The sequence below is a fragment of the Silurus aristotelis genome (assembly GCF_946808225.1).
Source record: "Silurus aristotelis genome assembly, chromosome: 22".
Taxonomy (NCBI): domain Eukaryota; kingdom Metazoa; phylum Chordata; class Actinopteri; order Siluriformes; family Siluridae; genus Silurus; species Silurus aristotelis.
The window spans coordinates 2,494,356-2,520,382 of NC_139595.1; the positions used below are offsets into that span (position 1 = coordinate 2,494,356).

Below are 26,027 nucleotides of genomic sequence, written 5' to 3' on the forward strand. Positions count from 1 at the left end.
ACAGGAACTTGTAGTCGAGGCGGAAGATCGTGTGAATATTTTCCATGAACACCACATCCTGAACGAGGACCGTTTCCAATTTTCGAATGAATGACACCATTTTTTTATCCATTTATAATTACAATCAACGTTGCAACAAAAGCATTGTCATTTTACACACGCAAAAAAAAATGAACCACTAAATGAATCACTTCATGATGTGCTGCAAGATGGGACTCGTATTTACGGCAGGATGACTAAACCTGAGCAGTTGGATGAGGAATGTAAATAAAGTCTAATCAGGGAAATGAAGAGATTAGCATGTGGATAACGGCAGAGCGGCAGATTAGCGGGTCAGTGTTGCTCTGAGGCTCGGTTACAGCACAAGTCTGCTGGAGAGACGTTCAGCTGTGTCTGGGAAAGTAAGACAGGTGTGTGTGTGTGTGTGTGTGTGTGTGTGAAGATAAAGAGAGATATAGTGGAAAAGACTACTAGCTAATAGCCTAAAGGAATGACAGGTGAAGGCATGGAGAAAGAGTGCTGGCGAGACATTACTGTAAGAGCTTGCACACTTCTCAGCGGTAGCCCACACACTCCCACTAATGACTCCAACGCTCTAGTGTGTGTGTGTGTGTGTGTGTGTGTGTGTGTGTGTGTGTGTGTGTGTGTGTGTGTGTGTGTGTGTGTGTGTGTGTGTGTGTGTGTGTGTGTGTGTGTGATGACATCCGAACACACCCACTTTCTGCACTTGATTAAGTTATTTAGAGTCCTGGGGACAAAATTCCTACATGTTGTGGTGCTCTTCATTACACCACCCACATCAGGAGAGATTTCAGGCAATCCGAATTTTTTACAGATGTTCAAACCCTAACGTGTGATGTGTGATTTGGGACATTAACACATCCTGGCTCGATCTTATTAAACTTCATGATCTCATTCTAGGTTTCATCAGGCTGAAAGGCTTGATTAAACCTAGGACTGTGGTCAGTCTGAATACTGGATTGCATTGGGAAGTGGTGGTTCAGTGGTTATGATGTTGGATTTCTGGTTGGAAGGTTATGAGTTTAAATCCCACCACCAGCCACTGCTGGGTCCTTGGGCAAGGCCTTGGTTGGAAACCCTGAACTGCTCGGTTGTAAGTCGTTCTGGAAAATGGCGTCATAAACGTACACTGAACAAAAGTTGATCATTAGAGAAACCGACAACTGAAACCGTTTTCTGAAGCGCTGATCGTATAAATCATTACGAATGACAAAACCTTCAGTATTATTTTACATCCGGAACTTTTCCGAGTTCTAAAGTGAAGCATAGCCATAAATTCTGCGCTTTTAGTTGTATTTTATTTCATAGAATAGAAAAAAACAAACAGAAGAAAAGAGAGACGCGGCGGATCGATTCGTGGTCACGTTCTATTTACACAGACAAATCTGGAGGCAGTCCAAAATCTCCAACGCTTCCTCTTTCTACATAAGTGCAAAACTCTAAACACGCGTCCCTCTGCCTCTTTTGAAAAATCCTTCAGTCATTCGAGAGGTCCAGGTGTAACAGTTCGGTCCTGAGCGGCGCAGTGCTCTCGTGCCAGATTCAAGTAAAGTGCTTCCACAGCAGCAGCAGCAGCAGCAGCAGCAGCAGCCCGGATGGACGACGTGTTCGCGCTCGTATTATTTTTTCCCTCAGACCAACTCCAGTTTGCCCCTCGGACCGTGGCGTCCCCAGTGGACCAGCGCTAAAAGTCTCTGGCTGCTCGGATCGGACTGTTTGATCTTATCGCAGGTCAGACAGCAGCTCTCGTGTCCGCCCAGAGGCATCATGCACTCCAGGTCCAGTTTGGCGCCGTGGCTCTTGGCCAGATGCTGCCCGTGGAAGCCGTAGTGGAGGCGAGAAAGCATCTCACGTCGCTGCTGCCTCAGGCGCTGGTTCTCGCTGCGCAGCATCCGCAGAGCCAGCGTAATGAGGAGGACGAGCACAAGGCCGCCGGCGATGGGCACGGCAATGACGGCCGCGCGGAACCACACCTCCTTGGCTGAAGGGATTTCCTGCACGCGGGCGATTATCCGACGGCCACCTTCAGCCTGAGAGTGACTCCGAGGATCTGGGGGAAAGAATGCAGGAAAAGGTTACAGTAAATACAGAGGTGACATAATAAACTACTTTATCTTTTTCTATCTACATCGTAGAACATCAGCAAGGCGGGTTAGTTTTATTCACTGTTTTGGTTTTCTATCCTGAAGGTGTGGGAAATTTTCAATCGACGATTTCACCTCCGACACTGGAGACTCCTTCCATGAATGTTCTACTCATTGAAAACCTCCTGGACCCCCTTGTGGACGTTATTAGAATGACGCTAACAGATTCTTGCCTTGGAAATGAATCCAAAACTTTCGACCAATCGGATTTCAGAACTCAACAGCAGTGGACGATATACACAAAGCACGTAGTTGAGTTACAGTAGCGATCCAAGCTATAAAATACGACCCCAGGAACAGTAAAAGTGTCCCCTTAAACTACCACTTGAGTAAAAGTACAAACGTTTTTGCCTTCAAATGTACTTAAGTACTGATTTATTATAACTATATTGTTCCTATGATCATTTTTATCACAAGACTCTTTACTTAATCACCTCAGTTGATGTGTAAAGACTCGAATGTGACTCTCAGCACACTGATCTATTAATAGAATGATATTAATGACTCAAACACTGATTTCTGTTACAATGATCATGAACCCAAAACCTTCTTTTTCAACTATTTAGAAGAAAATCACATAAACGTGGTCACGTGTGTTGTGGCGAGTTCGAGTCTGGAGTTTCTTCATCATTTATTCCTCTCTCAAAGTTCTGCTTGATGTAGAACTGATGCTGAACTGTATGTTGGTGATCAGTAGATACACTGAGCGCCAATCAGAACACGTGTAAAACAGAGCGTGCGCTCGATCCTGATTGGTCGCTTGCTGCGTGTTTGACCGGTCACGTTTTTATCCTCGTTAATAAAAAAAGGACTGATTTTGCAAAACGTGGAGCAAAAAGTCAAATATTTGTAGATTGTAGTGAAGTTTCAGTAAAAGTCTCCCAAATTGGAAAGTAGATACGATGAAACAAACCGACTGTTCTGTATCACGACGTAACCGTAAATGGATAAAAAGTACTGATTGAACACAGGAATTGCTGAATTTATTGCAGGAAACGGAATCTTTTATTCAAGAAGCTTCTAGCCGACGCTCTGCTAGGAATTTCGTACTCCGGGTTCTAAAACCGTTTGGGAATTTTGAAGCCGTAGCAATACGCTGTGTGGGGCAAAAGTATTGGGACACCCGGCTTTTTCAGGGATATTGTTGTGGTTCTTCAAATCGACACCACAAACCTGGATGCACACAATCGTATTGGATGTTTTGGAATGTTGGAGCAGGAAATTCTACAGTACTTGAACTAGGAGACCTAAACCTGTTCCAGCATGATAATACACAAAGCCAGCACATCTCCATGATGTTTTCAATGGGTTGGAAGTGTGTGGAAGATCTGGAGTATCCTGCTATAAAGCTTAAACCCTATTGAACAGCGTTGGAGTTATTATGGACGCCGAGCCTGAAATTTCACAAATCTCCCCCAAATCTAGTGGAACATCTCCCGCTTATTATACGAGTAAATAGAAAGGAAATATGGATTGGATTGATCAGAAAGCACACGCCAATCTTATGTTTAGGTGTCTACAAACTTTCATCCATATAGTGTGATTGATCTGTAGACATTAGACTCAGGACTAATTTTATCTCAGACTAAGATTTTTTTTCCTCCTAATCGTTTTATTCCAACGCTTCCCGATCCGATCGGACGTCACCCGTAAACGAGGAGAAGCGTTCCCTCACCCAGGTTTTCTCCCCGGCCGTAGGTGAGATCCTGTGGACCTCTGTAGTTGCACATGTCCTCATGACAGCACTGGAGCGTTGCAGAGCCGTGCAGTGCATCGTGGGTAGCCTCGGCTCGACACACGCTCCCTCTGTTTAGCGCAGGCTCGTAACAGCCGTGTGACAGCGGAGATTTGGAGTTTTGGGGATTCAAGATCCGCGTGAAGCACGCGTTGAGCTCCGACTTGCACATGTAACCAGTCGCCACACAGTGAGGAGAGTCACAGTAACACCGGATTTCTCCTGAACAAGACAAATATTAGATATTAGCAGGAAATCATTTCCTATTCTGTATATATGTGTGTATATATATATGGTGTAGTTGATAGACATACTCATGAGAACGTATATAGCAGAACATCTGGAATTAACACACATTATTCACGCTCAATGTAAAAACATCATCATCTGGTAACAACCATACAACCACAATTCGCTACAGCGTTCACGTGAGCTTTACGGTTCGTCTCGCTTTAATCAGACGTGTTTATTTTCACACCTTGTCCTTGATTTGACCTTGAAAATCTCAGGACAAAATAAATTGTTGGGTTTTTTTTGTCCATGCATCGTTTTCACACGTCTCGATGTTGTCGTTTTTTTTTTTTTTTTTTTTTTTGGGGGGGGGGGGGGGTTGCATGTTTTTATTTTTTTCCACGTTAACGTGACAACGTGCCGTTATGATCTGAAATATAATCTGTAATCTGTTCCACACACAACTAAACAGACTTATAGGACGTCTTTGGAGCAGGAAATTTTCCCTTTCACTTGAACTAGGAGACCAAAAGCTGTTCCAGAAGGACGATGCCCTTGTGCACAAAGCCAGAAAGATCTGCTTTCCATGGGTTGGAAGTGTGTGGAAGATCTTGAGTGGCCTGCTCTAGAGCCCAAACCTTCTTGAACAGCTTTAGGATGAATGAGATCTTACACAAATCTCTATAAAATCTAGTGAAACATCTTCCCAGAAGAGTGGAGGATATCATTAGAGGAAGTAGGGACTAAATGTGGAATGGGGTGTTTAGAAAGCACATAGCAAATATTCGCACATAGCAAAAAAGGTGTCCACAAACTTTTACACATGCAGACTGCAGGAACCTCAAAGAAGTTAATGAGATCCTCCTACAGAAACACGTTTTCTTTTCTATCTATCTTTCTCTCTCTCTCTCTCTCTCTCTCTCTCTCTCTCTCTCTCTCTCTACTTCTTTTACTTCCCAGGTTGAGCTCTCCTCACCTCTGGTTAGGAGCACGGCCATAGCCCAGAGCTCCAGCTGCAGCCAGATGGAAACCAGGCGCTCCATGAAGAACACTTTTACACCCTTTTACACACTTCTGTCTTTGTGTCTCGGTGTGTTCAGGACACAACACACGTCATGATGCAGGACAGATCCGGCAAATAATCCATCATCGTCATCACCATCATCTTCATGAACATCATCATCATCATCATTCCAGATCACATCCTTTTATTTGTCACATCCAAAAAAGAAAACCAAAACGATAAACTCCAGTGCTTGGGTTCGGTTTTTCTTTCTCTTTTTTCGCTCCCTCCTTTTTGAGAATGAAAGTCGAAGCAGAAACCCTGAAGTTCCGCTGATCATCTGAAGCCTCACAACCCTGAGCTCAGACTGCAGGAGCGCAGCCTGGGTAAGACTCCTCCCACAAACCCGCTTATTGGATCACTACCTCATTCATTTGCATACGCCGCACTGTCATTGGGCGGCCTATTGTTTAATTTACATACGAAACAAATATGGTGTTGCCACGCCCACTGCTAAGCCCATTGATAAATTAAAAGGCTATTTTAGTATACTGTATATATAAAAATAAATAAATGAATAATTGTTGAATAAACGATGGGATTGTGTGAAATTGTGTAAATAGATTTGCTGATGTGTGTAATAGAGCAAAATAATAATAAAAAAAATTAATATTATTATTATTACTCATGAGGAGTGATGGAGGCCAAGCACTAAATGTATCCCAAGATTCCTTGGGTCTAGTCAAGTTCAACACTGTGATATCAATTTGCTAATTAATTTTTAAATAATAAATAATGTTTACTATTACAGGAGGTACTCCAGATGGTTTGTCAGTAATGTATCTGATGGATGGTGAAACCCCAATTGTCACTGTATCTCAGTAACCACCATTGCTCTGATCTTGGTGCATATCTTCAGAATCATGATACAATGGGGGGAAAAAATAACGTGCAGTGCCACCTACTGGTCACCACTTGCAATAACATGATTTACACCTAACTACCATTCTTCCTCCTCCAAAGTTTTCTCCAGGGGTGTGTAAACTTTATTGTATACACACACACAATACAGGCAAACGTTTGTGGACACCTTAGTATAACATTGGTGTGTGCATCTCAAACATCCCGTTCCACATTTAGCTGCCCTACTTGCTCTTATAATAAGCTCCACTCTTCCGGGAAGATGTCCCACTAGATTTTGGTGTGCTCGTGTGGAGATTGTGAGCCACAATGGTGTTAGTAAAGTGATGTAGGCGAGGTGAAGACAGCTGGGGTGCAGTCAGCAATTAGGTTAATAGTCAGAGCTTTATAGCAGACCATTTAGGATCTTCCAAACACATCCAACACATGCAAAAGCAGATCTTCATAGAGCTGGGTTTGTGCACAGGCTCGCTTCCAAGATGAAGTGAAGGGAAATATCTAAACCATTTGGTTGCCTCAAACTTTGACTCAATCAATTGATCTATTTTTGCTAAAACAGTCATGACCCGTCAGGGCATTAACAGCATGATCTTCTCCAGCAGTTAGAGCTACAGGAGCTCGTCTGTAACATCGGACCACACAGACCAGCCTTTGCTCCCCACGTGCATCAAAGAGCCTCGGCCGCTGTTCCTTCCTCGGACCACTTTTGAAAGACACTGTCCACTGCAGACTGGAAACAGCTCACAAGAGCCACAGTTATGGCGACACTCTGACCCAGACGTCTAGACGTTACAATGTCAAACTCGCCCAAATCCTTACGCACGCTCATTTTTTCTGCTTCAAACATCAACTTTGAGCAGGTCGTTATAATGTATTATTAAACATACGTCGCACGCGTTTTAATTGAAGACAGTGAGGACAGACACAGAGGCAAAATGAGGTTTAATGGATTGAGCCTCGTTAAGTACTTACAGCGGATAAGTCGGGTTAAAGATCGATACAGAAAGTGGGTTCATATCAAATCAGTTAGTGCAAATGCTGTCGTGAATCATAACGAACGCCCGAATGTGTGTGTGTGTGTGTGTGTGTGGGGGGGGGGGGGGGGGGGACAACAACAACAACAAAATAAACCACTGTGTGAAAATCGGGGCCAAAACGCAGGATTGTATAGACGTTGCCCTTAAAGCACATAGAAAGATAAAAGATTTGACCTCAGATGACGTTACACAAATAAAAAAAAAAAAAAAAAAAAAGAGTGGAACTCGTTGAGGCCATTTTGAAGCACGTTAAACATGACGAGCTATCAGACGGGATCTGAACAGATAAACACAGCTGTGTTTTTAGGAACACGTTTCCAGGACCGCGCCCTCCTTCCGGATGCACGCGCACTGTAAAAAAAAATAATAATAATTAAAATACAATAAAATTAAAATAAATCCTAAACGACTAGAGCCTGCGAGACCTGGAGTGAAAGGAAAAAGAAGTTACGGAGCGAACGAATAGCGCGGTATATTCCAGAGTTCCTCCTCAACCCTTTTTCTTATCGTCCTACACGGACCATATCTCATCCACGAACTCCGCCCTATTGTGTTTGCGTTGCTGTTGCTGCTTATTGACTCGATATAGAGAAGTGTATGTACAACGATGAATCTATGAATGAACCTCGGGGCTTCGTGTAGCGAACGGCGCGACCCGTGGTGAGCTTTTTTTTTTTTTATCGGATTCTTTTGTTTATTTCTTTCTTTCTTTTTTTTTTTTGGTTCTCCAGCTTTGGAGAGAAAGCCCAGCCAGTCTGTAGGTCCACGGTTCAGAAAAAGGCAGCCAGCTGCTGAGTTCCTTCTACTTAAACCGACATCAGAGCTTCTCAAACCATGAAGGAGTTCTGGTTCTTCAGTTTTTCCAGCTCCTTGATCTCTTGTCTCAAAAAGAGGATCCTGTTGGAGAGGGGGAAAAACAAAAAAAAGTGTCATAATGGATGGCAAAATATACACAACTCGTATCTAACCATCTATCATTTCTGACTTTTTCATTCACAAAAATGATTGAAAACATTACATTTTATTATTTAACATTAACATTTTGTGGACACCTGACCATAAGATTGGCATGTGCCTCTTTTTGAACATCTCATTCCACATTTAGTCTCCATTTGCTGTTCTGGGAAGATTTTGTGCTCATTCAGACATAAGGGGGATCAGATGTAGGGGAGAAGGTGAGGAGGCCTGGGTGCCTGCAGTCAGCTTTCAGATTCATCCCAAAGGTGTTCAAAAGGGTTTCAGCTCTATAGCAGGCCCTCTAAGATGAGGGTGGCAAAGGGGCAAAACATTCCTGGAAACTTTCGGAAATATTTCAAGTTGGATATTTATGGGAATTCATTACAAATCCAAACTCATGGAAAGCAGACCTCATGAATCTGGATTTTGTGCATGCTGGAACAGGTTTGGTTCTCCAAGTTCGAATGAAGGCAAAATCTTGTTCTACCGCATCCATTCAAAGGCATCCAAGTTTGTGGGAACAGTTTGGAGAAGAACCGCATAAGGCTGGAAAAGTTGGGCGTCCCAATACTTTTGCTCATATCGTGTGCGATGAGTGAAAACACTTCAATAAATACATAAATATATAAACTAAGGCAGATAATTTTTTTTACAGCTTCATTGTTTCTGTGCAACTGCTCCAGATCTTCTACATTTGAACAACCAGGTCAACGTCACACAATGGTTTACCTTTGCTCTCTCAGTGTAGCCTGGATCTCACACACTCGCACCAGAGAGCGCAGCTTTTTCAGCTCTACGCAGATCTCGGACATGTTCATGCTGCCCATGGTGTGAACTTCTTCCCGTAACCTCGCTGCCTAAAGGGTTCGACACAAATGATCATGAGAACGATTTTAAAACTGGTGTCTTATTTTTAACCAAAAAAAAAAACATCACCTGCTTCTCTACGTGATCTGAAGGCCAGCTCTGAACATGCCGGATGAGATTCTCGTTGAAGTGCAGTGCTAGCGACGGGCTGAAGGTTGTTGGAGGACACGCGGGTAAGCTGTTATTCACCAGACATCCGTTAGGCCCTGAACTCTGATGAGCTTGGCTGCTGTAAGGGGGAGAGGGGAGCAGGAGAAGGTTTGCAATCTACAGATACGCTACAAACAGGAACAAAAAACTCATTAATGGTGTATATTATGGTGTAATGCTGCTAAATTAAACGTTTATTTAAAAAAAAAAAAAAGGAGTTTCGGATACTAATATTTCAGAATAGTAGTTAAAGCTAGCTGGGATTTAAGGACAGTGAAAAAAACACTTCAGTCCATAAAACCTGCCATTTTCACTCCTAAGTGTGCAAAGGTTCTGGGAAAATTGTAGTACCGAGCAGGACCTGAAGATGGCACCACACAACAAAATTTAATAGGGATTCACAGATACGCATGGACATGAAAGTTAACGATTGGTTTAATAAAAAGTGCGCATCGAATATAAGTGGGCATTTGTATCATGATGCAGCGTTTTGCATCGTTAAAAAAAAAAATAGATTATTTACGTATATAACTCATAGTAAACGCGCTATACTTTTATAATTTAGAAAATGTTTGACATGCAGACGGATTGCTTCTCGAGGGCGTTCTCTAGCTACGTGAATATGACACGTCGTAGCGCTACGGAGACCGAGACGTGTCCTGAGAGACATAGAATACAGATTGACACGGCAGAAGTAGAGCTGTGTCTTCCTGGAGACAGGACAGGAAAAGGACGTCTGGGTTTATTTAATCTATTTTGCACTACAAACACGTGTTTGTGGAAAGGCCATGCGTTAGAAGTCAACGGAGGTTTTGTAACGTTACAACGAAATAAGGAAAATCGTTCCTTCAGAGACAAAAGTGTCGAAAGAAAACCAAAGAGCGGAAAACTAAACGTGTTTAAAATACGGTTAAAGCGTAAAAAATGAAACGGTAACGGAAGCCCGGATGTTTTGTCTGCGATAGTTACTTTTGCCTTTGAAGCCGCGGATCCTCGAGGTCCGAGGTTTTGTCCGAGGAGTGCTGAAGCACTGATTTCACTGCCGAATCACTGACCTTAAAAAAAAAAACACACACAAAAATGTGTCAAGTGTGTGTGTTGGTGTTCTGATTAAAACTGCTATCCAAACCATTTTGATACCAAAGGTAGCGTTGGGTTCTAGCCAAACACTGACCTTTATTTGAGTCGACAGAGAGTTGGGGTTCGAAAGGGGTTTCGAGGCCATGCTGTTCGTCTGCGGCGTGCTCACTCGCGGAGAGACGAGGCAAGACTTCGGCGATGAGGCATCGGGAGTCACGGATACGGGCGACTGGCTCGGCTGCTGAGCTGCGGAGTTAAAAAAAAAAAAAAAAAACAGCCACTAATCAGACGTGTGGTGCAACAATCGTTCGCTTATAAACAAGACCGGACAATTTACAGCCAAAAGGAGGCGGAGCCACGAATGTTAATAGAAAGTGGGAGGGGCGAGCAATGTAAAATAAATAAAAAATTTGAGTTTAACTTCATGCAAAGTGAGGTGATAAGTTCTAGACTATAAAAATGTTACACATCTCCAAATATACATTTCTGCTCATAACCCCTCATCTTTTATTTAAAAAAAATTACACATTCGTTTGAAAGGTTTCAGTGGCTCCTCGATCCGCACCGGAAACATGTTTTGTACTGCACAGCAGCCACTTCCCGTTGTCTCCGACGGTCTACTTTGAAGATTTTCTCTTAAAGGGGAAATTCATGACAATTTATCATTTGCGAATAAACTGAATGAATTAATATCTTTCTTCAATAAAAAATTATTCCGAAAATTACACATTTCAATTATGCAAAACAAATTCCAACAAATGTAAATTTTTCCATTTATTTAATTGTATTTAATTAATTTAACTTATTTGAGTACTCAACTTACTCAAATATATTAAATATAATATATAATCAAATTTCTCATCTTATTTGGCAAATTGTATAAATGATATTTTTTGACATTCTGGTAATTATATACTGTATAGAACATAACATTTAACTTCACTTAAAAATGGTTGTAAAGGTTCACACTTTTTCTTTTAATATTTTCTCTTAATATCTTTTTATTATTTTCACACTTCTTGGTTGGTAGCATTTTTAACCATTTTATGACCCATGATTTTAGTCATCAAATGCACAGAAAGCACAAAAGAGAACGCTTTGGAGGACTCCGACGCTGTTCGCCAGCTGAGAGACGAATCGGACGAATTCCGAGGTATTATCGTATTTCCTGTACGGATCGGGGGCGTGTCGTGTTAAACCGGTATTATAAATCCCCGAAACCGGCATACATTTTTTTCCAGGAGGAGACGCGTTTGCGCACTACATAATCGTGTTTCCCTACGGACCGAGTTGCCACGGTGTCTCTGAGTTCTTCATTAGAAACCCGGAAAAAGCGTCAGGGCGGCTATATTTATTTTTTTTTACCTTGTGTGGACAACTGAGCAGCTTGGGAAAGCAGAGCAGTGATGTTGTAAGCAGACGGTCCAGCAGTGAGAAGTTTATGAAGCATAGACTGTAAGGAAGCTTGGGTGACAGCAGCTGTGAGGACTTGGAGAAGGGAGAAAAAAAAAAAAAAGAAAAAGAAAGAGATAGAGAGAGAGAGACACACACACACACAAAGCAAGGTTACACACAAAGCCATTGCACAAAGACAAGACTCAGGTCAAACATTGATATATTTTATACGATAAACGATGTATATGAAATTATAACTTGACTATTTAAAGAATGAAACGTCGAGCTCATGTGAATGCTGGAAACAAAAACACAGATGTAAAGCTAATTTTTCTTTTTGTAAAAGTCTAAAAAAATTACTGTCCCCTTATACGCTTTATGGACAAAACTATCGGGACACCTGACCACATGTGTTTCTTCTCCAAACTGTTCCCTCAGACTTGGAGGCACCTCAGAGCTCCTCAACTCATCTACATCAGAACCTGACTTTACTCACACCCTTGTGGCTAAATGAATCTCACACGAAATCTCTACAAACACACTCCAAAATCTAGTGGAACATCTTCCCAGGAGAGTGGGTTGAAAGTGTGTGGAAGATCTCCTGATACAGAACTCTGATCTCAACCCTATGGAACACCTTTGGAACGAATGTGACCGCTGACTGCACCCCAGGTCCCCTCACCTCACCTACATCATCATCATCATGAAGGTACTGAGGTGAAACGTTCCAATTCGTTTCTAAAGGGTTGAGGTCAGATCTCAATAGCTTCTACATTCATAAAAAAAAAAAAAAATTAAAAAAGAAAAAAAGAAAAACAGGATGCGGTATTGCAAAACTCACCCTCGTTGATCTTGGCCATGTCCACGCTGGAGTTGTTGATGTGCAGCGTGGCCTGGAGCGCCGGAAGCAGCTGCCTGAGGAGCGCCGGGTCCTGCAGGAGAGCTGACGAGTGTGACGAGGACGACGTGGACGAACTGGGAGCGCTCGAGACCGTCGAGGGGCCAGAGGTACTGCAGGACGCCTGGGAGAAACTGCAATGAGATGATGCTTTCTCTAAGGGAGCAGGCTCTGAAGATGGACACACAGACATGACAGGCTCAACTTAAGTGTAACAGATGATTAGCTCTAGCATTTGTTTTTTCATTTTTCCATGTGCATTTTCTTACTCGCATTTAAACCCTAACTTTTATTTGCTTCAAGCAAAAAAAATAAATAAATAAAATGGTAGCTGCTTCTCTGATTCATAGTAAAGCATACAAATGTCATTAGTGTGGCACAAACCATTTAAAATAACATTTTTGCATTGAACATTTAATATATATATATATATATATATATATATATATATATATATATATATATATATATATATATATATATATATAAAAAACAAAGCAAACAAAAGGCCAAGACTAACAATTGACATGATGAACTACCACCACCATGCTTTACTTGAAAGTATTTCACTGCACTTTCCACACTTTCCGCAGCCTTATTCTAAAATAGATTAAATTCACAATTTTCGTCAAAGTTCTACAAACAAAACCCCATAATGCAAATTTATTTATACAAAAAAAAAAAAAAAAAAAAGATAATAAAAAAACCTACATGTACTTTAGTATTCACAGCCTTTAATCAATACTTTGTTGAAGCTCCTTTGCCAGCAATTACAGCCTCAATTGTTTGTTAGATGCTACAAGCTTAGCACACCTATTTCTGGCCACCTTCTCCCATACTTCTTTGCAGAACCTCTCGAGTTCCATCGAGTTGGAGAGGAAATAAGTCATTTGTTTCCTCTTTTTCTTTTTAAGAAAAACTCTGATTTTTATTGCTAAAACTGCAATTTGTGAAAACGAAACCCATTTAGTACATTTAAATTCCATATTACATCAAAATGCAAATAAAAAAAAAAAAAAAAAAAAAAAAAAAAAAAATACAAATTACTCCCCCCCCCCCCCCCTTTTTTGTTTTAGTTCGAAATGATCCCAAACATTGAAAACGTTCTGTTCTTGATCCTGAATCTTCTCCTCGCCCCCTCACTCGTCCAGGGGTCTCCAGTATAAACGTCGCTTTCCACGAAAAGTACGTGATTTATAAAAAAAATATATATATATAAACTTGATGGGAGAAAGTGTGTACATGTAAGTAAACTCTGAGCTCTGCATACACAATGTGGAAACACAGAAGGGGAACCAGAGGGAATTGGCGAAGAATTACTTAAAGAATCGCTTCAGTTTCTACATGCGATTTGAAACCTAATGCTACAGATTGCTGCTTTAGAAACACAATCATAATGGTAAGTTTGATAGTCAGGTACTTACTCATAGCAGGGACTGAACTGGCAGCGGCCGCCTGCATGGCCTCCTGTCTGTAATCTCTGTCTTTGGGAAAACTGTTGACCACGATGGTCTTAGGCGCGTCCTTCTGTCGCTGCTCCCTGCACAGAGATCAGCTGATTCTCAGGATTCATGGCAACTAATGATATTTTTTTTATTCTACCTCGTGTGCTGCTCACCTCTCCAGCCATTCCTTTGGCTTCTCCCACTGGGACACCTCTGTCCTGCAGTTGTAGTAGTATTTCTTTCCCGAGGAGCTGATGTGCTCGGACCAGTCGTCGGACGGATCACGCTGAAAGGGGAAAATGAAACGGAATCAAACGATGGACTTTGAGGGTAAACAACATTCTACATACGGTGTTTTATCATCATTTAACATTTAAAGTCTCTGGAATGGAGGAGTTGGTGTTGGATCTGTAACGATCTCAGATGTTGAGCTAATTTATAAGTTGCTCAAAATCTCCTGGTTCCACAAATCCAACTACACGTAGAAGACTAAATCACACACATGATATTTCTCACTCTCTGGTGTTCGTAATGTTTTGATTATCTATGAGGTGGTATCAAAAACATTTCCAGACTAGTTTTGTAACACATAAGGCCACACGCACGGTCACAGGGAGCACCGACCCTCATAAGTCAGTGTGCGAAAAGACATCGTCCTGTGTGCACCGGGAGCCGTGCAACTGGTGCTAATCTGACCACAGTTTCATTGAGAATAAAGTGGAACATTTGGACATTTAGATATTTGTTTGGTCAAAGTAAATCTTCATAGAGATCTCCGATTTTACCAATACCGATAGCTGGGTTGGATCGTACTTGCTGATAACTCAATCAACTGATAGTTTTTAAAATTGATACTGGATTAAAAAAAATTTAACTCCATTACAAAAAAGTATTGAACTGTATTACAATTACTAAATCATAAAAATGTGCAAAATAAAAATTTATATATATTAGTTATATGGATGAAATAGAATTACACAATTGATAAATATAAAATAGGGCTCTGTCCGGGCACCATGCAGTCTCTTTTGTAAAAACAAACAGCATGTGGTACCAGAGATTCGCCTCTAGAGGCCACTCTTGTAACAAGAGCAGACCTTCTCGGCCACTCCAGCAACGAACGCAACCTGGAAAAACTATCGATATGTATTTTTTCAGCGACAGTTCCAACGACCGACTATTTTTGCGGATTAATCGGCCAAAATAATGATGTATCAGTCGACCTCTAAATAAAACACGTTGGGACGTGGTTTTCAATAAGCAGAACAAGAACGGAGCGCTTACCATTTCTGCACATTTGGGTGGAAGTGAGTGAGAGTTGGCGCTGTGATGGCCGTGATTGACAGAGTTCTCATGTGGAGAAGAACTGGTGCCTGCGGAAAAGGAAAAGAGACAATTCTTGGAATCTCAGCGTCACTAGTGTTCACACAGAGATCGAAAGCATAGAAACCTTCGTGAGACGACAAACCTCTTCCAACGACCTCATAAATCCTGCCTTAAAGTTCACAGATGCTTCATTTTCCCCGTTAGCAAAAACAAAACGGATCTTTCAAACTCTGACACACACTAAATCATTCAATTGTACAAATCTCTAAGGAACAGCCACAAGAGTAATTAGAGGTCGTAAATTCATCGCTGGCATGGTAGAATTACAGACAGGCTCCGTTTTATTAGAGAGATGTGACGCTGGCATATTAACCAAAGATTCTTCAACAGAGAGCCTGTGAAAAGTTTGGAAACAGTCTTGCATGTTCACACATGTTCCTTTTGTTTCTATTTATCAAAACATGGAAAGACATGGATGTCTGGAAGAACGATCTGTGGACAGATTAAACATTTTTGTCTCAGAAAACAGAAAAACTTGTGTTAGACGGAGAACAGGAAAGATGTTATTGGATTGCCTCACCCCCACAGTAACACATGGAGGTGGAAGGTTAAGGGATTGGGGTTGTTTTAGAGCAGGGAAGGTCACCCAAATGAGGATGGGTTCCCTTTTGAGTCTGGTTCCTCTCAAGGTTTCTTCCTCATTACATCTAGGGGAGTTTTTCCTTGCCACCGTTGCCACGGCTGCTCATCAGGGATAAATGCACACCATTCACCTTAACTTGATTTCTGTAAAGCTGCTTTGAGACAATGTCTGTTGTGAAAAAAGCGCTATACAAATAAACTTGGCTTGACGGTTGGGGATTTATTTCAGGTGATAGAGACCAACATGGCAACCATTCCATACTTCAACACCAAGCAATTCCGTTTGGACTGCGGTTCATTGAAACCGACTTCACCAAACAACAAGACGATGAGCCGAAATGTACGTCTGAGAGGAAACAGCCGTCTGGACTGGAGCCCATCTTTTACTCATGTACATGATTTGTGTAGTTTGTCTGCATTATACATATGCAAGAGCTTTTATTTATACGTTGTTACGAGTTTCCTGAAGAACGAACAATAAAAAAAAGACGTAACGTAACCACATAAGAATAAATTAAATACAATGAATAACTACAGCGATGCTGCGTTCACTCGCAACTGGAATTACTGCAGTGAACGGTTGGGAATGAACCTTCCTGGATCTTCAGAAACCGTTCTGAACCTCAGTGTCAGCATTTTCCGATGAGGAAACCATTTTGCATTACAGGAAGCGTATGGAATTCACCGAGACGAATCAGCAGACGTTCACAACTCGTTGCACCACAGCCGGGGAACCTGACGGCACCACAGATGGGGGTTAAAGAGGATTTTTCCGGTGCTGCTCTCAGGAACTTACTGCTCTCTTTGGGTCGCTGTGCGTGAGGCGTTCTCCCGTGTTCTCCGTCTCCTCGCTTGGCGTCGGGACTGTCGGAGCGCCGCAGCATCTTGCTCGGTGGGGTTTGGTCCGAGGAATTTTGGAGCTTGTCATGCCGGTGCTCGTTTGCAGAATGACTTTTGGATTGGTACTTGAGGGTCTGGGCGATGGGAAGAAAGCAAAACATCATCAGACACCATTATCACCATTCACAACACCTTATATTAAAGATCATAACGTTTTATTAAACTTAGAGAAGGGGTTTTGTTGCATAATCCACCTTTTGCATTTTGGGAATAAGCTCAAAGCACCAAAAATCAATATTTACTTCTTTATTTTACGCACAATTCATTACAAATTTTATTTGCTAACTATTTATTTGCAACCAAACAAAACCCTTATATTCAACGTTTAAGTGTAATCATTTAAAAAGCAGACGACTCGATTGCTAAACTGAAAAAGAGCCGAATATCAAATACAGAAGCAGTGCACTCGTTAGGCTGTAAAACGGCCGCGTACTCGCACCCTAATAAGTGCGCATACGTAGGGAAAAGGGCTAAATTTAGGACACCGCCCATCCTCCAGCCTAGGATTGCTAGCAATAGGCCTATACGTTGCTAGCTTAGCTTATCCGGTTAAATACTTTACTTCGTGAGATTATATCTAAAGTTTTACTGTCTATAATGTATTTTGTTTTGGGATAGTTTGAGATTTACCTGGTAAGACTGAAAATCCCTGCGCTCGTTGCACCTGTGGGGTGAAAAAAATAAAGGAAAAGTTGATGAGGAAGCGGAGGGTAACTTTTGCGCATATCAACGCTAGCTCGCTATGCTAACACTTCCATATAATACATCAGCTTTTATTTTTCAGTTGGAAAACAGAAACCATTTCTATCCGAAGTCATTCGGATTCGTGTGAGCAGAAATAAATTTAAAAAAGGAGTAGAAAAATTAATAAGGTTGAGGTTTACCCATCAGTGAGTCTCGGTTGTTTCCGTGCATGCATTACCATTAAAGCCGTGTTTCATGGGGGCCTTACAGTTCGGGTCTGAATGCTCAGCTCGTTATTAAACGCCTTTCTCACACACTCTCTCTCTCTCTCACACACACACTCTCTCTCTCTCTCTCTCTCTCTCTCCCAGGGTTGTTATGGAGAGAAAAAAACGTATCGAGGAGAAAGTGAAAAGTTACAGAGTCGCGCTGCTATTCGGGAGAAAACCCACGGTCCATCATCGTCTCCCCTCCCTGGTGTTACTCAGCAGCGCCTCCAGCGGTGATGCGCCGAATTACCCAAATCTGTAGAGTGACGAACATCCGAACACGTGGGACGTGCGGGACGCCATACTCCTGCAAGATCACACCAAACACACAATTCACACAAAAAAATACTTTCTACGTTTTAATGTTGAAAAAGTATGAACAAACGACGTCGTTCATACTCATGACACCCATCCTGCCACCCCGATGGCGTCAATTTCTTCTTGTTCCGGCTTCTCTCATTAATGATCACCACAGCGGATCATGCGTCTCCACACCCCCCTGTCCTCTACATTTGCCTCTGTCACAACTACCAACTACCTGCAAGTCTTAAAGTACCAACCCGAACCTCCACTCTCGTACACTTCTCCTTTCTCTGCCGTCTCTGTAGACGTCTTCCTCCTCTCCGCCTTGCTGCTTGAGGATGTCCCACGGGTGCTCAATAGTTTTCCATTTTGGAGACAAACCTGTCCACTCCATCACCTTCACCTTCAGTTCCTCAGCAGTTGTCATCTTGTGTTTAGGCTGTTGGAAAACTGCCCAGTTTCTGAAGGAGGACGTCACGTTCTGCTTCAGAATGTCACAGTACATGTTGGAATCCATTTTTCCCTCAATGAACTGCAGTTCCCCAGTACCAGCAGCACTCATGCAGCCCCAGACCATGACGCTACCACCACCATGCTTGACTGTGGACAAGACACAATTTTCTTGGTTCTCCTCAACAGGGAGTCACCACACATGCTGGACACCATCTGAGCCAAACAAGTTTATCTTAGTCTCATCAGACCACAGGATATGGTTCCAGTAATTCATGCTCTTGGACAGGTTGTTCTTCAGAAAACTATTCTGCAGCTTCAAAAGAGGCTCCTTCTGAAAAGACGGCCATTAAAACCCACTTGTTGTTGCTTGCATTGTGCGGCCTACGGTCTGAGGCCTGAACCTCTGAACCTCTAAAGCAACGCTGGCAGCACTCATTATATATCTATCTATATTTTGGCTGTCAAAATTAACAGGTTACTAATTTACTAATACTATTAACTGTTTTGGCGGTTCGCATTCTCAAGTAGAGCATTACACCATCTACTGTGGTGATGGATCAGAGACTTACAGTATATCCCTATTCCACAAACCAAAAAAAAACCACAATGGTGCACACATCCCACAAATAAAACTGTCCATGTGGAGCAAAAGCTCATTTTGGTGTCCTGATGATTAATGTAATATAAAACACCTGATTATTTCATTACTTCAAAACATTTACAAGAAATTTGTCTTCATGCTCTGTGTTGAGTTTGGATTCACTGATAATAAACATACATTTGCATAAAACATCCATATTTGTCCAAAACTTGAAAAGTGTTAATTTAAGGTACATTTCGAACATTTACAAACGTGCGATTAAGTTGCGATTAATCACAAGTTAATGAAATCGCAGGTTATTATCATACATAATGAGATATGCACCCTGTATGCACAATCATACCCAAGATAGCACAGTGTATATACTGATATACAGCGTATACAGAAATATATTATGTGTACAGAATCGACCTTCACTTCACTGCACACAACTGGAATCAGAATCGGAGTCGACATCAGAATTTCTACAATTTTATCAAATTGGTTCTATTTGAAACAAATCCTAAGTTTAAAACAACTAAAGAGAAATCAATTGCAAAAAAAGCTATATTAATTTTGCTATTTATTTAATGATTTGTTTGTTCTTTATTGTATTATTGTCTGAAATTGTCATTTTACCCTGGAACATCAACAGTTTTTTCTTATCGGCTTTTATTACATCTTTATATTTTAATGAAAAGATATTCGATTTAATTATCTATTTGAATCCGTTAAAATCACGCTTTGTGTTCATCTAAAAATCTCTGTGAAGATGTGAGTTAAGACAAAAGTCACTGCACATTTATTGTTTATTTTGTTTGAAATAGAAATGAGTTCTCAGTGTTCTGTCACTGCATGTTGGATTGATATTAAGGGAGGAATATTGATTTTGATCACTGGAACTGGCGCAGTATTGATATGTGACTCGGTGGTCAAACAGCTGCGACTCAATTCAGAATCTTTCCCCGGAATGTAAGTAAGGATTTTAGTGCAAATCTATGATTTTTAGCACTCTTGTGGACTCTTGATTACAAAATGTGTTTTGTGTGACTTGCACAATCTATGTTTAGATCTAGATTGGATATTATTTGAAAAAGAAAAGTGTCTAAAGAAGGGAATTTGCAGTACAGTGCAGAGTTTATTGATATGGATATGAATTATATAAGGCTTAAATGATCAAACTTGTTAGTTTTAGAGAAGGAAAGAAATTATTGATGGTTGGGTGGCAATTATCGAGCAGGTTCCTTCAAACTGTATTTCAAATTCTACTTAAAAAAAATTTACCTGGAAGAACTTTAGCACATTTTTGCCTGTTCAAGTATCTCCATGTTCCATTTTGTTTTGTATTGGAAATGTTTTAAGAAGCCGTTTCAATGCTGTGACACAGAATCTAAAGCGCCGTACCAGTTTCAGATCTTTATCAGACTGTAAAATTAGAGAGAGAAAAAAAAAAAGTATTCGTCCAATTCCAAGCACTACTTCACAGTTTGTCAAGTCACGTTTATTTCTATAGCGCTTTTCACAACATTGACTCAAAGCAGCTTTACAAAATTTAACACTTAAGATGAACAATGTGTATTTATCTCTGATGAGCAGCCGTGGCGACTGTGGCAAGGAAAAACTCCCTTAGATGTTATGAGGAAGAAACCTTGAGAGGAACCGGACTCAAAAGGGGAACCTCATCCTCATTTGGGTGACATCAAGAGTTTGATCATCAAGAATTTGTCCTGTGAAAAACCCCCCAGAAAGATCACTTTAGGTTCATTCTGCAGCACGAATTAACTCATCTTTTTTTTTTTTTTAAGTTGGGAGGTAAAAAATACATCAGTCTAAAATAAATATTACAAGTTATGTCCACAACATGTGATCTGAGGGGTCCAAGCATTCTTAAGAAAATAGATGAAAGACTGAAGAGACCGATGATTATATTATAGTGATGCTGTCTCAGAGATGACCCACAGCAGGGGAGATCTTGGGCAGCATCCAGTTCTCCATATGGCATGGTGTAGTTTCTCCACAAGATGGAAGTATAGTCACTGAAATAAAGTGAATCATGTGTCTGGTGAAAACGATTTCAACACATAATCAAATAAAAAAAACGTAAACTCAGTCAGCAAACATGCCTTGGCTTCTCGATTCCATTGCACGTAATTCTGTAATGATGTCATTTTCTTTTTCTCTTCAAACCAAACGATCCCATTTTTTTTATCAGCACATAATCATGCTTTTCAGCCAACGCTCTTTTCCGATTCTCTTATCTTCATGAGACAATTTCGATCGGAACTCCAGAATTCACCACTAAAGCCTTTCGTCCGATTTATCATCAATTCGCTCTGTTTTCTACCTGGACTGCGATACCGAAGCTCCCACACCCAGGCTTCAGCTGGGTGAAGACATGATGTGCACGTCTACTCATCATGGGAGTACGTTTTCTCTCAGCCTGTAAAAGTAGAATCTGAATCAAGTGTGAATGTTGTGCCTGAACACAATGAGGACCAGAAGTATGACCTGGGGTCGCTGTTTTTTAACGTTTAATATAAACCGTATGGTCAGAGAATTTACACACAGTGGTTGGGTGGATGGAGGAGTATCAAAAAGAGTTCAGTAGAAAAAGTTGGATACATTAAAGACAGTAAAAAAAATTACTAGATGCTGGGTGGATGAAAATAAAGGAGGCTTGTACAAGAAGGTGGATAGTTAAATGGATGGGTGGATGGATGGATGGATGGTTGGATGGATGGAGGCTGTTAGAAGGCCTCAGATAGACAGAGAGTGATGGATGGAAGGATGAAAGAATGAAGGAATGGATGGATGGATCAGTGGATGGATGAATGAATGGATGGATGAAGGGACTAAAACATGCTGAAAACATGGTTGGATAGATGAGGGGATATCAAGCAGGTAGGTGGAAGGATTGGATGGATGTAGAATTGTTGAACATATTGTAAAGAAGATCTATGTGCTAGAGCTGTAGAGAAGATCTAGAACCTATGTATGTTGTGAAAAAATTGGATGAACTGTTGAGAAGATGAGTGCAGGAAGTTGAATGGATGGAGGAATCATGTCAATGGAAACAAGACGACTAAAAAATAGATTTTTTAAAAAGTTGTTGTTCAATTAATTGAATTGAAGATGTTCTACCACTTAACTAAAGAGCTTTCCAATTTTTCATCAGCGGAACATATGAAGTATGGTTAATGTGTATGAGACATATGCAAGTCCAGTTTCCTTTATCCCTGCTAAAACCTTTAACATTTTGGATGGAAATTTGCCTTAAATCAGATATGGAGGAGTTGTGCAGGTGGACCGCATCTGGTGCTGGTCCTGCTCTGGATGACCATGCGTGATATAGACCTACACTTGGGAGTAAGAAAGAGATATGGTGTAGGGGGTTTGCCCTTCAACCCCGCCTTCAACAACCATAGCTGTAAATCTGGACCTCTGCAGTCCTGTGAAACCCACACCTGGGATGTCGGTACCACACTGGCCACACAAATCCATCCATGTTTATCCAATGTGGATTTACTAGGGATGTTAATGAGGAGATTTGTTTGGCTTGGAAGCTCTGAAGCAGTCTGGAAGTTTGCTTGTAAGCCTTCCGTGGAGAGTGGCAGATCTGGTACCTTTTTCCTCAAATTAAATTTAATAAGCCAAGGAAATGATTGGCAGACATGTTATGGTGTGCATAATGATTTATTTTTGCGCCTTAAACAATCCTCTTATGAGTTGGGATCAAGGAAGAGCAATCCAATTTTCCCTTTCCTCAGCGAGTGCGCCATGTGCTCCTGGAATCATAAAGCTTTAAAAAACGTGCTGACAGGAATCCAGAACATTTTCTTTACTTCTGAAAGACTTCAAGTCAGAGGATTAAGAAATGAGATGTTCGGCTTGGAGGTACAGTACAAACAAGGAAAGATTCTGAAGCTTGTGGACAGAAAACTGTACAAAAGATACAACATGCTATATACAACATGAGATTAGCTAGTGGGTGTTTTTTTGTTTTTGGAATCCAGTGTCTTGTGTCGTAGAGATTCTGAAGCTCATGGACAGAAAAGTGTACAAAAATATTCCAAATACTTAAAATCTCATGAAATTAACTACAATCATTCAAAAATGTGTTCTTCTGCTAAAAACCAGCACAAATAATTTAGAGTAAGTATTTCTACACACAAGTGTGACCAGCCAACAAAGCCAAGATTCTGAATCTTGTGGCCAGAAGAGTTCCAACTATTTAAAAAATAAAGGTCAATCTTGCACAGATGTCTTTCTTTCTAGATGTTGTATTCATCATGCTCAAAGTGTAAAAGCTCTAATCGAAGGAATTGAAGGTCCTACGACTATCTTGACCTTCAGAAGCTACCATTTTATTGGTCCTGTTTGATTACCGAAGCTTTAAATTTTGTCGGAAAATGCAGAACTGCAGTGGATTTGATATAAAAAGCTAGTGGAACAACATCTAATAGAACCCATACATAAATTTCAGACGTATCTTATACGCCATGAAACTAGCGTTGCACTTCCTGTCGTTCCTTGAATATTTAGGACAGTATTAAATCCATTTTCATCCTGTTAGTAAGTTAGTACGTGTGTTTGCATATGTGTGTGTGTGTGTGTGTGTGTGTGTGGGTGTGTTGATTCTTTTTTGCTAGGTGCGTGCAGCATGCTAGTCAATCTGCTATATGGACTCAAGCCTTACATGGATGCTACAGATGAGAGCAGTTTTCTTCAGAACATGTTGATGATCAAATCTCTGCATGTACTCATCAAGGTAAAGAGCAATGTGGTGTTGTAAATATATATTGGCAAAAGTATTTGGACACCTAAGTTTTCCAGCCTTATGTGGCTCTTCATCAAACTGTTACCACAAAGATGGAGGCAGAGAATTCTGTCGAATTAAATTTTCCCGTATTTGAACTGGGAAACGCAAACCTGCTTCAGCATTTCAGTGCCCTTGTGCAGAAAGGGAACTCCTCGAAGATATGCTTTACATGGTTTGGAAGTGTGTGGAAGATCTCAGTGGTAGACCAAGTACACAAAGTTGAAACACATTTGGAAAATATGGCTCCAGTAACAGTAAAAGTGTCCCTTTAAACTTTCATTTGAGTAAAAGTACATACGTTTTTGCCTTCAAATGCACTTAAGTATCCAAAGTACTATGATTTATTATGGCTCTAATGTTCCTATTATCATTTTTGTTACAAAGCTCTTTACTTAATCAACTCAGTTTATGCAAAAAGCAAACAAATGTGACTCTCAGCACTCTAATCTATTAATAGAATGATATTAACGATTTAAACACTGATTAATTTCTATTACAATTATCATAATCCTAAAACCTTCTTTTTAACTACTTAAAAAAATTGTGCAATTAAGGTCACAGGTGTTTAATGATCATTTATTCCTCTAAAAATGTTCTGCTTGTTCTTGAACTGACGCTGAAATGTTGGTGATCAGTAGATGCCACCAAGCGCCAATCAAAACAAGTTGAAAACAGAACCTGCGTTGGCCCCTCATTGGTGATGTGTAGACCGGTTATCCTTATAAAATAAAAGTAACGACTGATTTTTTAGAAAAAATCTAGTGAAAAGTAAGATATTTGACTTTGAAATGTAGTGAACATTGAATAAAAATCTCCCCAGGTGGAAATACTTCAGTAAAGTACAAAAACGTGAAAAAGCCACTGAAATACAGTCAAGAATTACATTTACTTTATTACTGTCCACCACTAAAGTTCATCACTGGAGTCAGCTCGAGGACACTGACCGTGCATGTAAAGAATTGGCTACTTGTCTGCTCGACTTCTAACATTCTGTACATGCACAAGCCGAGAAGCTGTTTCACACACACACACACACACACACACACACACACACACACACACACACACACACACACACACACACACACACACAGGCACACACACCACCTGCTCGAGGACCCTCAGAGAACAAGTGCTCACTGCGTTGGTGAGAGGCTCTCGGGAGGTGAGCAGGAAATTATTTACGACCTAAACACTCCTGCTCGAGGGCTGAAATATATAAAGTTGATATAGTGAGCCTGGGGATGCAGGCCGAGTTCCAGACACACTCCGAACTCGTCTCAGCTGAGAACACAAACATTTTTTTTTTTTTTTTTGAGTGTGTCAGGGTTCTGTAGGAAATGTTTGTCGAAAAGCGAAAGGAAAACAGGAAGCAGGTGACACACTTTACTGTAAAATTATAACGGTTTCATTGTTTGGGTGAAGTGAAGGTCAGAGTTTGGTGTCAGTTTGTATCTTTAATATGAATCCAGATTACATGGTTTGTATATTCAGAGCTGTGAAAGAAAGAAAGTACAGAAAATAAATCCAGGGAAAGAAAAAACTGCAATAAACAAATGAGCAACTAAATAAAGGAATAAGAGAAACAACAGAAAAGTGGAAGGAAAGAAATTTAATAATAATGCAATGATGATGATGATGATGATGATGATCTGTCATCTCCTTTCATGTCTTTACCTAGCTTCATCTCCTCTCTTGTATCTTCCTCTCCTCCTCTCCATCTTTACCACTCTCTGTTCCTCTCTTTATATTTCCTTTCCTATCTTTCCACGTCTCCTATAATCTTTTGTGTTCCTTCTCTTCTCTTCTCTTCTCTTCTCTTCTCTTCTCTTCTCTTCTCTTCTCTTCTCTTCAGCCTTCCCCTCCTCTTCTAAACCTCTCCTTTCCTCGTCTCTCTACCTATCCTCTTCTCTTCCAGTTGTCAGTCAGTAAAAGAACCTGAGCTGTTTCAATGTTGCACCTTCACCCCTCACCACCCGGAGCAGGACCTCAGCAGACTCTCATGTCTGAATGTTCAAGAGGGAAATGGAATCATTTGAGGAATAAGTTGATATGTTTTGGCCTGTGTGTATATGAGGTGTGAGATTTGGCGTAAGGCTGAGTAAGTGACATGATCAGTATTTTGGAGGGAGTTTTATGTGCAGTTATGTAGACCGGGTTCAGACAT

The 26,027-nt window shown here is 40.9% G+C and overlaps 3 protein-coding genes and 1 long non-coding RNA gene across 6 annotated transcripts in view; 2 read left to right on the plus strand and 2 right to left on the minus strand.

Moving 5' to 3' along the window:
- Window positions 1–1,297: 1,297 nt before the first annotated feature.
- Window positions 1,298–5,499, minus strand: bambib (BMP and activin membrane-bound inhibitor homolog b). 2 transcript variants are annotated; one of them, XM_083525242.1, is made up of 3 exons: window positions 4,215–5,499; window positions 3,841–4,122; window positions 1,298–2,071 (listed from the first exon to the last, which is right to left on the minus strand). In XM_083525242.1, the coding sequence occupies exons 1-3, from the start codon at window positions 4,255–4,257 to the stop codon at window positions 1,653–1,655; spliced, it is 744 nt and encodes a 247-aa protein (XP_083381368.1). In that variant the 5' UTR covers window positions 4,258–5,499; the 3' UTR covers window positions 1,298–1,652. The 2 variants fall into 2 exon arrangements, with proteins under 2 accessions (XP_083381368.1, XP_083381367.1); XM_083525241.1 differs by having other exon boundaries at window positions 5,108–5,495.
- Window positions 5,500–5,816: 317 nt separating this feature from the next.
- On the plus strand, window positions 5,817–6,912 carry LOC310717348. The gene is made up of 2 exons (XR_014530791.1): window positions 5,817–6,773; window positions 6,804–6,912. It is a non-coding gene; the product is annotated as an uncharacterized lncRNA (long non-coding RNA).
- Window positions 6,913–6,980: 68 nt separating this feature from the next.
- Window positions 6,981–17,971, minus strand: wacb (WW domain containing adaptor with coiled-coil b). Of its 2 annotated transcripts, XM_083525143.1 has the most exons (13): window positions 17,637–17,969; window positions 17,383–17,416; window positions 16,649–16,826; window positions 15,169–15,257; window positions 14,058–14,170; window positions 13,864–13,979; window positions 12,383–12,610; window positions 11,512–11,634; window positions 10,241–10,392; window positions 10,036–10,121; window positions 8,986–9,145; window positions 8,779–8,906; window positions 6,981–7,989 (listed from the first exon to the last, which is right to left on the minus strand). In XM_083525143.1, the coding sequence occupies exons 1-13, from the start codon at window positions 17,675–17,677 to the stop codon at window positions 7,920–7,922; spliced, it is 1,518 nt and encodes a 505-aa protein (XP_083381269.1). In that variant the 5' UTR covers window positions 17,678–17,969; the 3' UTR covers window positions 6,981–7,919. The 2 variants fall into 2 exon arrangements, with proteins under 2 accessions (XP_083381269.1, XP_083381270.1); XM_083525144.1 differs by lacking the exon at window positions 11,512–11,634 and having other exon boundaries at window positions 17,637–17,971.
- Window positions 17,972–23,731: 5,760 nt separating this feature from the next.
- Window positions 23,732–26,027, plus strand: part of mpp7b (MAGUK p55 scaffold protein 7b) — a 60,446-nt gene continuing 58,150 nt past the window's right edge. Inside the window, 1 exon segment of the mRNA XM_083525148.1 lies at window positions 23,732–23,809. Within this exon segment, the coding sequence (XP_083381274.1) occupies window positions 23,738–23,809 (72 nt within the window). The 5' untranslated portion in view covers window positions 23,732–23,737.

Bases quoted from the DNA above. Each gene is read 5' to 3' on its own strand.
- bambib (XM_083525241.1), bottom strand. From the start codon at position 5,174: ATGGAGCGCCTGGTTTCCATCTGGCTGCAGCTGGAGCTCTGGGCTATG. The intron at 4,123-5,107 runs GTGAGGAGAGCT...TGTCTTGTTCAG, and splicing joins GGCCGTGCTCCTAACCAGAG to GAGAAATCCGGTGTTACTGT. The intron at 2,072-3,840 runs GTGAGGGAACGC...TCTTTCCCCCAG, and splicing joins CGGCCGGGGAGAAAACCTGG to ATCCTCGGAGTCACTCTCAG.
- wacb (XM_083525143.1), bottom strand. From the start codon at position 17,677: ATGGTAATGCATGCACGGAAACAACCGAGACTCACTGATGG. The intron at 13,980-14,057 runs GTGAGCAGCACA...ATCTCTGTGCAG, and splicing joins CCAAAGGAATGGCTGGAGAG to GGAGCAGCGACAGAAGGACG. The intron at 10,122-10,240 runs GTCAGTGTTTGG...TTTTTTTTTAAG, and splicing joins CTCTGTCGACTCAAATAAAG to GTCAGTGATTCGGCAGTGAA.